General features: G+C 43.6%; 1 protein-coding gene across 2 annotated transcripts; it reads left to right on the forward strand.

Moving 5' to 3' along the window:
* The first annotated feature begins 19 nt into the window (after positions 1-19).
* On the forward strand, positions 20-12,689 carry LOC117266096 (uncharacterized). 2 transcript variants are annotated; one of them, XM_033641048.2, is made up of 9 exons: positions 20-500; positions 2,750-2,862; positions 4,739-5,421; positions 5,692-5,994; positions 6,495-6,534; positions 6,782-7,071; positions 7,200-7,283; positions 7,752-7,941; positions 8,118-12,689. In XM_033641048.2, the coding sequence occupies exons 2-9, from the start codon at positions 2,799-2,801 to the stop codon at positions 8,717-8,719; spliced, it is 2,256 nt and encodes a 751-aa protein (XP_033496939.2). In that variant the 5' UTR covers positions 20-500; positions 2,750-2,798; the 3' UTR covers positions 8,720-12,689. The 2 variants fall into 2 exon arrangements, with proteins under 2 accessions (XP_033496939.2, XP_033496940.2); XM_033641049.2 differs by lacking the exon at positions 20-500 and adding an exon at positions 547-760.
* The last annotated feature ends 323 nt before the right edge of the window (positions 12,690-13,012 follow it).

Below are 13,012 nucleotides of genomic sequence, written 5' to 3' on the forward strand. Positions count from 1 at the left end.
TGAATATGATAAGATAAAAATGTATTTATTGTTGTGCAGCAGTTGCATTACAAAGTAGAAACGAGTGCAAATACATAGAGTGCAAACGAACAGTAAAGATTATCAATAAAATGCAAAAATCAAATGTACACAATGACAGCTGTAAACAGGTTATTAACAGGTGAGCGATGTCATAAATATGACTGGTTAAAAGAAAAAGTAAACCTAGTTGACAGCGAGGATCACAGAAAATAAAAACACTGAAGGCAAAATAAATAAAAATATATTTATAACATCCACCTAAAATAAAAGCAGTTGCAGTTCACCTTCCGACCAGCAGCGGCAGCACTGAGCGTAAAGCCGAGCAGCTGCTGAGTGAAGAAGACGGGCGCCATGTTTGATTTTACGTTGAATCCACCTGCACTTCACCGGTGTTAAAGTCGTGTTTTGGATCTTCATGCGGCTCCTGAAATCGACGTGATTTCTCCTGACAGGCTGTTGAGAAGTTCCCCTTTTCCCAAGTGCGTAAATATGTTCGACATTGATTCATAAAAAAATAACTTTATTAGCATTAAACGACAGAAACAAGTGTTTTGCCAACGCAGCTGTTCAGGACTGAGTTACGTTGTATGACGCCTGCATCAGAGCTAGCAAACACAGCTAGCATTCCACTGAGCCAAAGTCAAACCAGTCGTCTGCTCCGCGAGGATTTAAACACTTCGTCAGTATTTCTGGACCTTTTATAACGTCTCTGCTCTCCATCATTCTGCTGAGAACAACGGTAACGATACGTGTTTGTGCGTTTCGGTGAACGTTAACGCTTTTGTTGACGATTAGCAAGCTAGCTTAACCGTTAGCTTCTGAGGGAAATATCTGCTCGGTGTTCATTAATTAATCTCATCTCTGATTGGCTGAGTCGCTGTAAAACGCAACAATTGACGCGTCGCACAGGTGTAACGGTGCTAGCTAGCTTTAATGAGTTTAACATTGTGTGTTGATGAACGGTTTATGTGATACTAAACTTTAAATACACGACGAAGTGACGTTTTCGATGCAGGACAAACTTGTATCAGTATTTAGCAGCGTGGTGTTAAAACAAATGCTCTGTTTTCACTGCTGTGAACTATACATGGTCCGTGAAGTGGACACTGGTGTCTCCACAGTTTAGTCCTTTTGTCAAGGGTCTGTTGTGTCTACAGGCCCCGTGTCCAATGAATGGAAATATTAATGCTCCAGTAGTTTTTATACACAAAACCCTTATTGCAGGGTCCACTTATGACACTATATGTCCACAGCTTGTCCTTTTCCTGTCTCACCCTGACAATGTCCCTGTGCTCAAAGCAGCTCCATAAATAAATGTCTCTCCCAGTTTGGTGGAGAAGAACCAAACCTCCACATTCCTATAAAAACACCAAAGACATGACAGGATAGAGCTGTACAGTGTTTTCTGGGGGTTCACAGATCGATAGATGCATCGAAAATGTGAAATGATGCGATTGTGCAACTGCTTAATCAAAATGGCAGAGGACAGAATGAATGAGAAGGTGTTTATCTATTTATTCTCCATGAGCAAAGGAGCTTTGAGGAGGTGGATGGGTTGTACATTTACAGGATCAACTTGCTGCAGTCTTAACTCTATTAAGAAAGAGCTGAAATCTGAAGAAAAATAGTTTGAGGACATCCCGTCAGTGTCTAAATCAGAGACAGGTAGGGCTGCCACGATTAGTCGACTAATCGATGACTAATCGACTATTAAAATAACCGGTGACTATTTTAGTAGTCGACTAATCGGTTTGAGTCGTTTTTCATAGAGAAGTACCCCAAAATACTCCTATTGCAGCTTCTTATGTTCAGATATTGGCAGCTTTACACACTCTCCCGTGACAGTGAACTGAAACCCTTCAGCATGAACATGAAACAAGACATTAGATGACGTAATTTTGGGGTTTGGGCGAGACAGACCAACATTTTTCAACATTTTAACACATTTTTCGATGAAATGATTAGTCGACTAAACGAAGAAATAATTGACAGATTAGTCGACAATGAAAATAATCGTTAGTGGCAGCCCTAGAGACAGGACAAGTTTGACCCTGAACCATCTGTAACATCCCGTTTATCTGGAAGCCAAAGATCTGTAGCTGCACAGCTGAGAGCTGGTGTTCTTCCTCTGGACACTGAGATCAGAGATTAAACGATATTCAGGAGAAGAACAGAATATGTGAGCTGTGTGATTTGGGTGAAGTGGAGATTGAGTCCCATTTTCTTTGATATTGTACAAACTACGATGACCTGAGAGCTTCTGTGAAGTGGCTTGTCTAAACCCTGACTACCTAGAGGTTGTTGAATTTTGATGTGTTTACGTTGGTCAATTTTGTGGCTAAAGCTTGAAGGGCAGATAAGACAGTTGGTTTAATGAGTATTTATTTTGATCTCTTGCTTTCATTTTTACATGATGAATGTCTTGTGAGGGATCCATGAACTTGGTGTTACAAATTGATGATCTGATTATATACGAGGGTTTTGCTGCTTTGTTCAATTTTCTTTCCTTTAAATGCCGTCTGGTTTTATGTTTGCTGTACTCTGACCCCGGCTCCCTCTGAATGTATGGTGTCTTGTAAGCCCTGCAGGCTGGGCATAACTACTTGCATGACACAATAATAAAAACATATTAATTCATTCATTCTTGACCTCAGTGTCCTCAGTGGAAGCTACAGTCCTGATCAGGACATGACTGATTTCTAACCGTGTCCCAATGTCTTTGTCTCAGAGGCCCTGCGGAGACGTGTCCACCCTCAGACGGAGTAGAGCATGAGGAGATGAATGGAGTGAAAGTGGAAGCAGAAGAAAGAGGAGAGGACTGTCAGCAGCTTCCTGCTCAAGGTCAGGACTTATTTATTGGAATACATCCACGCTAAACTGGCTAATTTTCTAAAAATCAGATTAAAAAGTTTATGAATCCTCAGTGGGGGAACTCCTTTGCCACCAGGAGCAACTCGTACAGACAACAATTATTGTACACAGCATATTCACAAGATACAAGATGCAAGATACAAGAAATAAATAACATAAAAGAGCAGGCATCCTATATACAAAGGCAGTGTCCTTGCTGCAGCAGCCGTGAGGTCGATTCCAGCCTGTGGCCCTTTGCTGCATGTCGTCCCCTCTCTCCCCCCTTTATGCTCAGACTGCCGCATCTAATAAACGCAAAAAGCCAAACAAAAAAAAAATCCCCCCCAAAAAATCTGACCACTGCAGGGGCGCCCGGTGGATTAGTGGGTAGAGCAGGCGCCCCACACACAAAGGCAGTGTCCTTGCTGCAGCAGCTGTGGGGTTGTTTGCAGCCTGTGGCCCTTTGCTGCATGTCGTCCCCTCTTTCATGCTTCGACTGTCTGATCTATAACGGCAAAAAGAAATCTGAAAATCATAAAAAAAACAAACGACCTGCTGAATCGTTCAGAACAACACTGAGGCATTTCGAGTCGCTCACTGAATGAGCTTCTGAGTTTATTAAAAACACAGTGTGATGGATTACCTTGATAATACAGAGCTGTTTCATGTTTGACCCTTGCTCTCTTTGCTATAGTGACCTCAAGTGAAGTTGGAATAAGGCCGATCACTGAGCAGCCTCTCTGATTATCTTATTGATCCTGTTTTTATCATCTGCCCTGTGCTGCCCCCCCAGCAGAGCGCAGCACAGGGCAGGACACCAGCTCAGATTCCCTGATAACAAAACATGTAGAAACTGCAGCGTCCAGTAGCTCTATGGGCAGAGTGGGCGCCTCACTTCTTTTACTTTTTGAACTTCTTTTTATTTTGAGTTCAGTCGATCATATGAAAGCACAGGAGCCCATCTAGTTAGAAATCAGGAGTAAGGAGGTTGGATGTTTTCCAGTATCCCAAACATTTTGGACAATCCCGAAATATGTGTGTATGGTCACCGACCACGCCACAGCCCCTCCAGATCTGATGAGCTACCAAATTTGATGTCACCACAAGCATATTAAAAAAATCTCATCTTCATCTTTCCATTTGAACTCCTTCCAGATAGGCTGCTTGTTCCGTTATGTCCCCCTCTGCAGGATAATTCACACTCTTTATTTGGAATTATGACGTTCATCTCCAGTTCCCATTTTTCTTTAATATCAAAGCTGTTATCCAAAGATTTCTCCTGGAATATTTTATATATATGTGATATAATCTTCTCTGTAATAGTTCCCTTTATTGTTAACATAAGAAAGCGTTGTAAATTAGATGTTAAAGCACATAATTTCCCCCAGGCCTCTTGTTTCTGTACACAGCGTCTCAGTTGGAGATATCGAAAGAAATGGACAGAGCCAGGCTGCTGTTCCCCCTGTTTCCAGTCTTTATGCTAAGCTATGCTAATCAGCATCTCTTCACACTGTACAGACTCAAGAGAGGAATCAATCAGGACTCAGAGAGAAAGAGAAGAAGTATGTTTCCCCAAATGTCAAACTTATTCCTCTAAACACTTCTACCTACACTCTGATTTTATTTACAAAATGAAAATTCGTGCAAATTAATAACTCTTCAAATAAATCTCAGGAACCTGCCTAAAGGTGACAGCAACACCTGACACTCATCTGAGGCTCTGCTGCATCACTATAAACCAGTCAATCAGTAAATGTATTTCAGAAAATGTTGAACTGTAAACACACACACACACCTACACACAGTTTATATTCTGTATGAAATGGATAATTCTTTGAGACAATGATGTCACTATTGTTTCTTACAGGAGACACTGAGACACCAGAAGAACCTGCGCCCAAACAGAGCAGCCGTCAGCCTCGACGCCGTCACAGCTGTTCAATATGCGGCAGGGAGTTCTCTCGTCCGTCTCGGTTGACGGACCACATGGCCGCGCACGCTGGCGACAAACCGCACAGCTGCTCCATTTGTGGGAAGCGCTTCACCAAGAAGATCAACGTGGTGGTGCACCAGCGGGTTCACACCGGTGAGAAGCCGTACACCTGCCCGGACTGCGGGGTCAGCTACGCCCAGCTGGGCTGCCTGCGGAGGCACCGGCTCGGACACGCCGCAGAGAAACCCCACCACTGCGCGGTGTGCGGCCGCGGCTTCATTCAGCGGCGGCATCTCGTACAACATGAACGGACGCACACTGGAGAGAGGCCGTTCTGCTGCCCGCTGTGCCCCAAACGCTTCGCCTCCAGGACGGGCCTCAGCGATCATCAGAGGAGCCACACACAGGGGAGCCTCTACTCCTGCTCAGTCTGCCAGAAGGTTTTCTCCACGCCGTCATCCTTCAGGGACCACGTGAGGCTCCACACCGGGCAGAAGCCTCATCCCTGCTCACTGTGCTCCAAGAGCTTCAACCGGCCGGGCCTGCTGAAGAAACACCTGCTGAAACATGCGGAGGAGGAGGATGATGTGGTCAGAGTTGTAGGAGCAGATGGAGAGGTGAGTGGCTGGGTTTGATTTTGAATCCAGCCCTCAGTGGGTTGATGATTTTGGTTTTCACTGACCATTGAAACATCATTTTGTTCTCAACAAATTATACAATGTACATCAGTAAAGATTGAGTTTAAGTGTGATTAAAGTGTTCCCCTGATCTTTTTTTGAGCAGTGTACTTCTAAAACTAATTAAAGGGTTAATGAATGTCACAGAGCAGCAACTAAATATCTGGTGAGAGCTTTCTGACATTGATCCTACATTGTCTCACACATCAGGAGGCAACTTTTTACCGCTGCTTCCTGTGCCACAAAGATTTCTCCACCCCCGAGAAGCTGCAGTACCACAAGGTGCTCCACCAGAGGGCGCGGCAGTTTGTGTGTGACATCTGCGGCCGAAGCTTCTCCAGAGGGTCCCGGCTGAGGGAGCACGTCCGCTCTCACACTGGAGAGAGGCCGTACCAGTGCGACATCTGCAAGAAACGCTTCTCCATGCAGAGAGTGTTCAGGAAGCACCAGGAGATCCACACCAGGGCCGCCATGCCTGAGAGCAGCTCCACACTGTTGGAGGCGGATGACAAGGTGAGCCTGCTGCCTGACCAGTCAAAGGAAGTCTAATAGACAATTTAAAAAAATAATTAAAAAAATTATAAATAAATAAAAAAGAAAAAAATATGGATGTAAAAATAAAGTAAAAATAATAATAATAATAATAATAATAATTAAAAATTGGAAAATGATGACAAAATAACTAACTTGTGTGACATTATATGGATATAAAATAAATAAATAATAATAATTAAAAAAGAATTTAAATAATTAACTTGTGTGACATAAGTAGGGGAGTTCAGCATGTTTCATTACAATTTATCTGCTTCCATATTTGCCACAAACGTTAAAAGACGATGAATTGTTTAAGAGAAAATGAGTCAATAACTATTCTGATAATCGTTTGATTTCCTTTTCAAGCACAAATGCCGACAATCAGCTGCTTCCACTCCCTTTAGATGTGAAGATCTGCTGCTTCTCTCTTTTCAGTGAATGTTTTGGACTGTTAATCAAACAGCTGCTGTTTGTTACAGAATACTGACGGTGGCGAGGCGGTGGTGCATTCAGTGCCAGGTGAGAACATCAGTTCATGTTTGCTGAACCACAAAAGACAGTCTAGACTGAAATAATGACATTATATACCAGGTAATTATGCAGAGTCAAATTTATTCTCATCACATCAGAGCTGCTTTTCTCTGTGTTTTACTTCCAACACATTGTAAAACCTGTTAAACTGAAGATAAATAAGAATGTAGGTTTACTTTCTCTCCCGTCTGAGTCCTGCTGATGCTGAACTTTGTTCCTGTGTTGGTATATTCAGTTCCTGTAAAGAAGCCCCACAGCTGCTCGGTCTGTGGGAAGAGCTACTCGAGGCCCTCCAGACTCAGAGAGCATTTAAAGATCCACGCGACGGAGAAGCTGCACCACTGCTCGATGTGCACCAAGACCTTCACCACCACGACCAACCTGAGGGCTCACGAGAAGACCCACATGGCCCACAAACCTCACTGCTGCAGCATCTGCCCCAAGAGCTTCCTGAGGCCCTGCCTGCTCCGCAAACACATGAGGATCCACATCAAGGACGGACTCATCGCCACCCCCGCTGACAAGGTGAGACCTCTGGACACCAGGAGAAGAGTTCAGGGTTACAGGGAGAGTTTGGGTTTTTTGAAGTGTGGTTGTATGAGCATACACTTAGACAGTGTGTGAAAGTGATGAGGTGATGTGGTCTGTTGCAGGAGTTCTGGCTCAACATGAAGACTGAAGAAGAGGAGGAGGAAGAGGGAGAGGAGGGGAGAGATGATGGAGGGATAAAGGAGGAGGTAAGAAATTCAGCTGTTATGTAACAGATTGAGTCATTTAATGATCATCATGTGTGATGATGGAAAGCTCCGGAGGAAATACTAAAGCCCTGTTTCCACTTTCCAGAAATTTCCATTTAAAAATAGCAGCTTTGTGCATTTAGTCCTTCTCAGGCAAGCTCAGGGGTTTAGTGTTGCTGTAGCCCACAGGAAGTGAGGATTAGAATATATGACCTTCACATAATCCGCTCCAAATTAATCTATATTTTTAAAGTCATTACTAAAAGTGTGTGTCATATAAAAACTAAAGTGATGGTCAAAGTTGTCACAGTGAAATTTGGGACCAAACATGGGGACGTTAAGGAACGCTTCTGTTGGTACCATCCACAACTTTTCACTGTGGGAACAGAGAAAAATGCAAATTGAACTGAACTGCTTGGTGGAAACAGGGCTTAGTTGGACCTTAAGTTGAGATTGTTTTTTCTTTAGGAACTTTCGAAGGAACTTTCTCCCACTGCTGAGACCCTCATCACTGAGTCCAGACCTCCACCTGTGAACCACGGTGACGAGGAGATCTCACCATTAAAGAGGGACATTAAAGAAGAAGGCGTGGAGGGAGACGTCAGTGGTTTAATCAACTCTGATGGAGAGGAAGAGGACTGGAAACCGGCGCTGATCGGTACGTCAGCAGTTTTACTAATAAGACAAACTAATTGTCAGTTATGAGAAATTAAAATTCTGTTCGTGTGCGTTTATAAATTCGCAAGTTAGTAAGAGTTTATTTTAGATACACAAAGTTTAGTGAAACCAAATAACGATCCATCTCTCTGATAATCCCCTTCATGTCACTGACAGAACAAGATGGCCGTTCAGAGATTGAGGCTGACAGCAGTGGCGGGAAAAAGAAGCACTGCTGTCCTGTTTGTGGTCGAGATTGTTTCAAGGCATCGGCGCTACAGAAACACCTGAGGATCCACTCAGGCGAGCGTCCGTTTCAGTGCCCCACCTGCAGAAAGAGCTTCACCCAGCACGTGCACATGACGGAGCACCAGAGGATCCACACCGGGGAGAAACCCTACACCTGCACCGACTGCAACAAGAGCTTCACCTTCTCCAGCGCCCTGCGCCGACACCAGCGCCTGCACACAGACGCCCGGCCGTACCAGTGCTCCGTGTGCCAGAAGACCTTCAAACAGCAGAGCTCGCTGAAAAGCCACCAGATGACGCACTCAGGGGTCCGCTACCAGTGTCCGCTCTGCAGCAAGAGCTTCAGCCGTGCCCTGGAGCTCACCTACCACGTGGACGTGCACTCCGACACTCGGCCGTACTTCTGCAACATCTGCAAGAAGAACCTGAGCGGAGCCAGGATCTTCCGCAACCACATGAAGAAACACGAGTCACCAAACCTGCCGCTGCTGAAAGCAGAACCGACAGAGACAGAGATCTCAGAGGTTTGATGGCACAGAGGAAAACCATCTGTCTCTGTAAAGACCTTTGACTTTTCAGCAGTCAATCATGTGTGGACGATAAGTTGGTTGGCAAAGTTCACACTACAGGACTTCCAAAGTCGTCAGATGACTGCACTGCTCACACAACACAACTTGCTCTCTTGTAAGTCGTCGTGATTTTCACACTATGTAACTGAAACAGGAAATCACACAGTTACCAGGAGGAATCCCCGATGATGTCATGTGATGCACAGGTTGGGCAGGTGCTTACAAATATCACAGGCTGTTAATAACTTAAGCTGCGTTTTCGCCAAAAACATTCAGAATAGTACCGTTACAGTCGTAAGTAACCCGCACAGACATGAACCTAGACTGTGAATCTGTTTAGTGTAAATGTAGGCGGGGTTGTGTTACTCAGCTTTCTGTGATGCAGAAGAACGTCTGCACCTTGTTTATCGTCCACAGAACAGGGTTACGTGTTGACATTTTCGAAACACAGAACAACAGGCTGCAGTGAGAGTCTCTCAAAAAAAGCAGCTTCATGCACCGAGTCCTTGTCAAGCAAGAGCAGGAGCGTAGTAGTGCCGCAGCACACTGGGACGACGCTCTGCTATGTTTTTTTTCTCCAAGTCTGAAAACAGAATATTTGCAGTTCACATGATCCTGTAGCAATTCATATACATTTTTAAAGGCCTGAAGATCCAGTCATTACTAAAGCAAATCTGATCCAAGAGAGAATAAAAACAAATGTAATGATCAAAGTTGTCATATTGACATTTAATGTGTGCTGATAGATTCACGTCATCAACTCTTGCATTGAGTAAAGGCCAAAACACACCAGCAGCGAATGCAGGGTGTCATAAAATACTCCTCCTTGACTCCTCCTGTGCTGCCCCGCTGCATTTCACGCCACTGTCCTATTTCCAGCCTCGCCACACCTGGAATTAAACTCATTTCCCCCACTCGCTCTCTGCTTGTACAGACCAGCTCCTACAGCAGCTCGACTCCTCTCCTCACCATGGATGCATAAAGAGAACTCTGTAGCTGTTGCTGTGTCTCGTGTGATGAAGAATGGATGAGGAGAGACTTGTGGTTGAGGTTAAGAAATATCTCGAGCTAAATGACCCACAGTCCTGTCGTTATAAAGACAATGGCCAAAAAGATACTTCCTGTTGAGTCACAGCTCTGGAGATCAGCTCTTCAGGTGAGAAGTCAAGTTTAATTAGCTGCTGCCCCACTTGATTTTAAGCTAACACAGAGGTAGAAGAGATACAGATTTTTCAGTTACACCAGTTGACGCGTTCAGTGTGTGCTGGATACGGCACTTGACGCGTGTCACATGATACACTGCGGCGGCGCCGGTGTGTTTTCAGCTTAACATACAAGAAAACATTCCACCTTAAAAGTTGCCAAAGCTGCCAACAGTAGCCTTTGAGCAGCACAGTGAATCCTCAACGAGTAAAGATGAAGAAGCAGCAAAACATAATTTTATTTTATAGTTATAGTTTAGTAATGTGTGTAAATTTGCCACCGTAGGAATAATGATTACCAAACCTGTCACAACTGACCTCTGAGCAGAGTGACGGCTCTCTGTTGACCAATCAACGGACTGCAGTGGTGTTGGCTCCACCTTTTAGTATCGACAGTTCTGTTTGTACCATCTGTAACCGTTCATAATGGAAATGCAAAAATAACCAGCTAATGTGTGGATGTGTACTGGACTGTACTGCTCGGTGGAAACGAGGTGTTACAGAAACATCAGTCTCCTCTGTCACTTTCTCTTTCTCCCTCTCAAACACACATTCACACAGCTGAGAGCACCACTGTCCTCTGTCCTCTGTCCTCAAACCCTGTCCTGGCTCTCATTGGCTGTAGCTCGCCAGCAGGTCCCTGACAGGTCCAGATATTTAACCTGCTAGATATCCGGGGAGCGTCTGCGGTGCATTGGTGACCTTCTCAGCTCATGTCTTTGAACAGTTCACACAATTTGCCTCTGATCCGGAGCTCCAAAAACTGTCGGCAAGTGGAAAAGTGGGGCTGACGTGGTGTGAACGAGGCCTAACCCAGGGGTCGGCAACCTTCACTATCTGAAGAGCTATTATTGGCCAACAAAGAAAAAAAATCTGTCCGAAGCTGCAGAACATATTTGAGCCTCATGATAAAGTTAACACAGACGTTTGTTAACCAACAGATGCAAATGAACAATCATTCATATGTTTTAGCACAACGTGGCTGTTAATACTTTAACTTTGCAGTCCTGCCAATGAAAGCAAACAAATTTGTCAAAGCACGATTAAATTCTATGAGACTTTTCCCTTTTTGAATTCACAGCTATGAAGACTCAAGACTACTGCAGCCATCACCAGTGATGCTTTTACAGGAAAAGGCGCCAGGCCAGACGTATGACGGATATTTTAGTTGACAGAATGTTAAAGCATTTTTTAAAATCAGTGTATAGGCTACACATTCTTACAGTTGAAGTATGTAAGAATCGCTTCAAGCTGTTGTTTAAAAGCGAACGGTTATTTATTTCCATATAATTTACCGTCAAAGCCACAGGGGGCCCCTGGAGAGGGGCTGAAGAGCCGCATGTGGCTCTGGGGCTGCAGGTTGCCGACCCCTGTCCTATGGATGCGTGTCTGCTGCTGTGTTTTTATTTATTTATTTTTTTACAGCAGTAACAGTACCTTGATGTGCTGCATTGTCGCTGTCATAGATGTTTGAGGTGACGCTGCACAAAGACGATGATTCAGTGATGTGACATTAGCAAAGGTATTCTCTATTTAGGAAGATTTGATATGCAGCAGAGTTTTCTATGAGCAGAGCACACATTTAAAATGTCAATATCACACTTGATCATTTTTATTTCACTGTCGAGCCCAAATCATGATCATGACTGATATTTGATTTCTTGTGCGGCCCTGTGACTAGTTAGTGAAATCAAAGTCCTGTGTTACAAACAGAGTGGGTATGTTTATCTTGTGGCCGTCCACAGTGATACAAATTGATTTGAAGAAACGTGTCAATCGTAACTTTATTTCCTGAATAACAATAAGTAACTGCAGGTAGAGTTCATGTCCGTTTCTATCAAATCATTTGAGCTTTCCTCAGTAATGTTCCTTCTGAACATCTCACTTTCAGAATGATAGAAAACGAGACAATGGACCAAACTGCTGAACTGTTCATTTAGATTCAGCTCCGACTAATTTCCTGTTTATTCAGTTTTTCTCATTTCTCATTAAAAAAAACCTCAAGTTTTGTTTTGGTGCTAAAATAAAAATGCTGTGAATGAAGTTCAGTCTTTTAGTCAGTGAGAGTTCACTTCTTCACTGACATCACTGGTTGTGCCACGGCTCAGCAGCCTGCAGCCACATGTGGCTCTTTATCCCTTCTACACTGGCTCCTGTGGGTTTGTCAAAAAGGAAATAAGTTATTTTTTAACATTTTTATTTTCATGCATCATTGTTCTAGGCCTGAAGTGATTTCACACTCTCCGATTGTAAAAAATGTGCAGCCTATACACCGATGGCTAACGATGGATTCCAAATCCAAAAAAGTAAAACACAGATTTGTTTGTTTTCAGAGTTAAAGTAGCACATCATCATGAACAGCTCACTGCAGAGGAGCGACCTCATGGTAAAACATATGAATGAATGCTCGTTTAGGGCCAGTAGTGATGTTGGTAGGCTCGTTTAGATTCCTTCGTTAGGAGGCTCAAAACAGTTTTGTGGCTCCAGACTTTGTGGCTCTTCTAATAGTAAAGGTTGCCGACCCCTGAGTGAACACACAGACAGTTTGTGCTGAGCGACGAGGCCGTTCTGCTGCTACAGAGTGTCAGTGTGTCATTCCGGTCCTGCAGGTGGAACCAAAGGCAATGAACGCATCACTTATTTATTTATAGTAGAAAATCACTGAGACTCTGCTGTCGTCATGTTTCTCACGATCACTGACTGTTCAATAAAGTGACTGAGACACTAAACGTTCTGTCATCCACTCTTTAACCCTTTAAAATCCTGGAGAGACGTCACTGTTCTTGTGCTGCTGTCAGACTCCTTTTGCAAGTATTTAACCTTTGAACCCTGAACACACTGGTGCGATTGCTTTCAAAAACATGGGAAAAAAGGCAACGAGCAACTTGGTAAGAAATGTTCTACAAACTGCAAAAAATAATGGATTTAGAAAATTATATTTATTTATTATAATTTTTAAGCACTTTTCCCAGGTCATTTCCTTGTTTTTTTGTTTTTAACTTTATTTTTTTATATACTAATTTCTTGCAGATTTTTTGTGTCATTTCCTCTT

Source organism: Epinephelus lanceolatus, chromosome 10 (genome assembly GCF_041903045.1).
Source record: "Epinephelus lanceolatus isolate andai-2023 chromosome 10, ASM4190304v1, whole genome shotgun sequence".
Lineage (NCBI taxonomy): Eukaryota > Metazoa > Chordata > Actinopteri > Perciformes > Serranidae > Epinephelus > Epinephelus lanceolatus.

Excerpts from the sequence above, each read along its gene's own strand:
- LOC117266096 (XM_033641048.2), top strand. The coding sequence starts at position 2,799 with ATGAATGGAGTGAAAGTGGAAGCAGAAGAAAGAGGAGAGGACTGTCAG. Across the intron at positions 5,995-6,494 it reads TGTTGGAGGCGGATGACAAG|AATACTGACGGTGGCGAGGC; the intron begins GTGAGCCTGCTG and ends TGTTTGTTACAG. Across the intron at positions 7,284-7,751 it reads ATGGAGGGATAAAGGAGGAG|GAACTTTCGAAGGAACTTTC; the intron begins GTAAGAAATTCA and ends TTTTTTCTTTAG.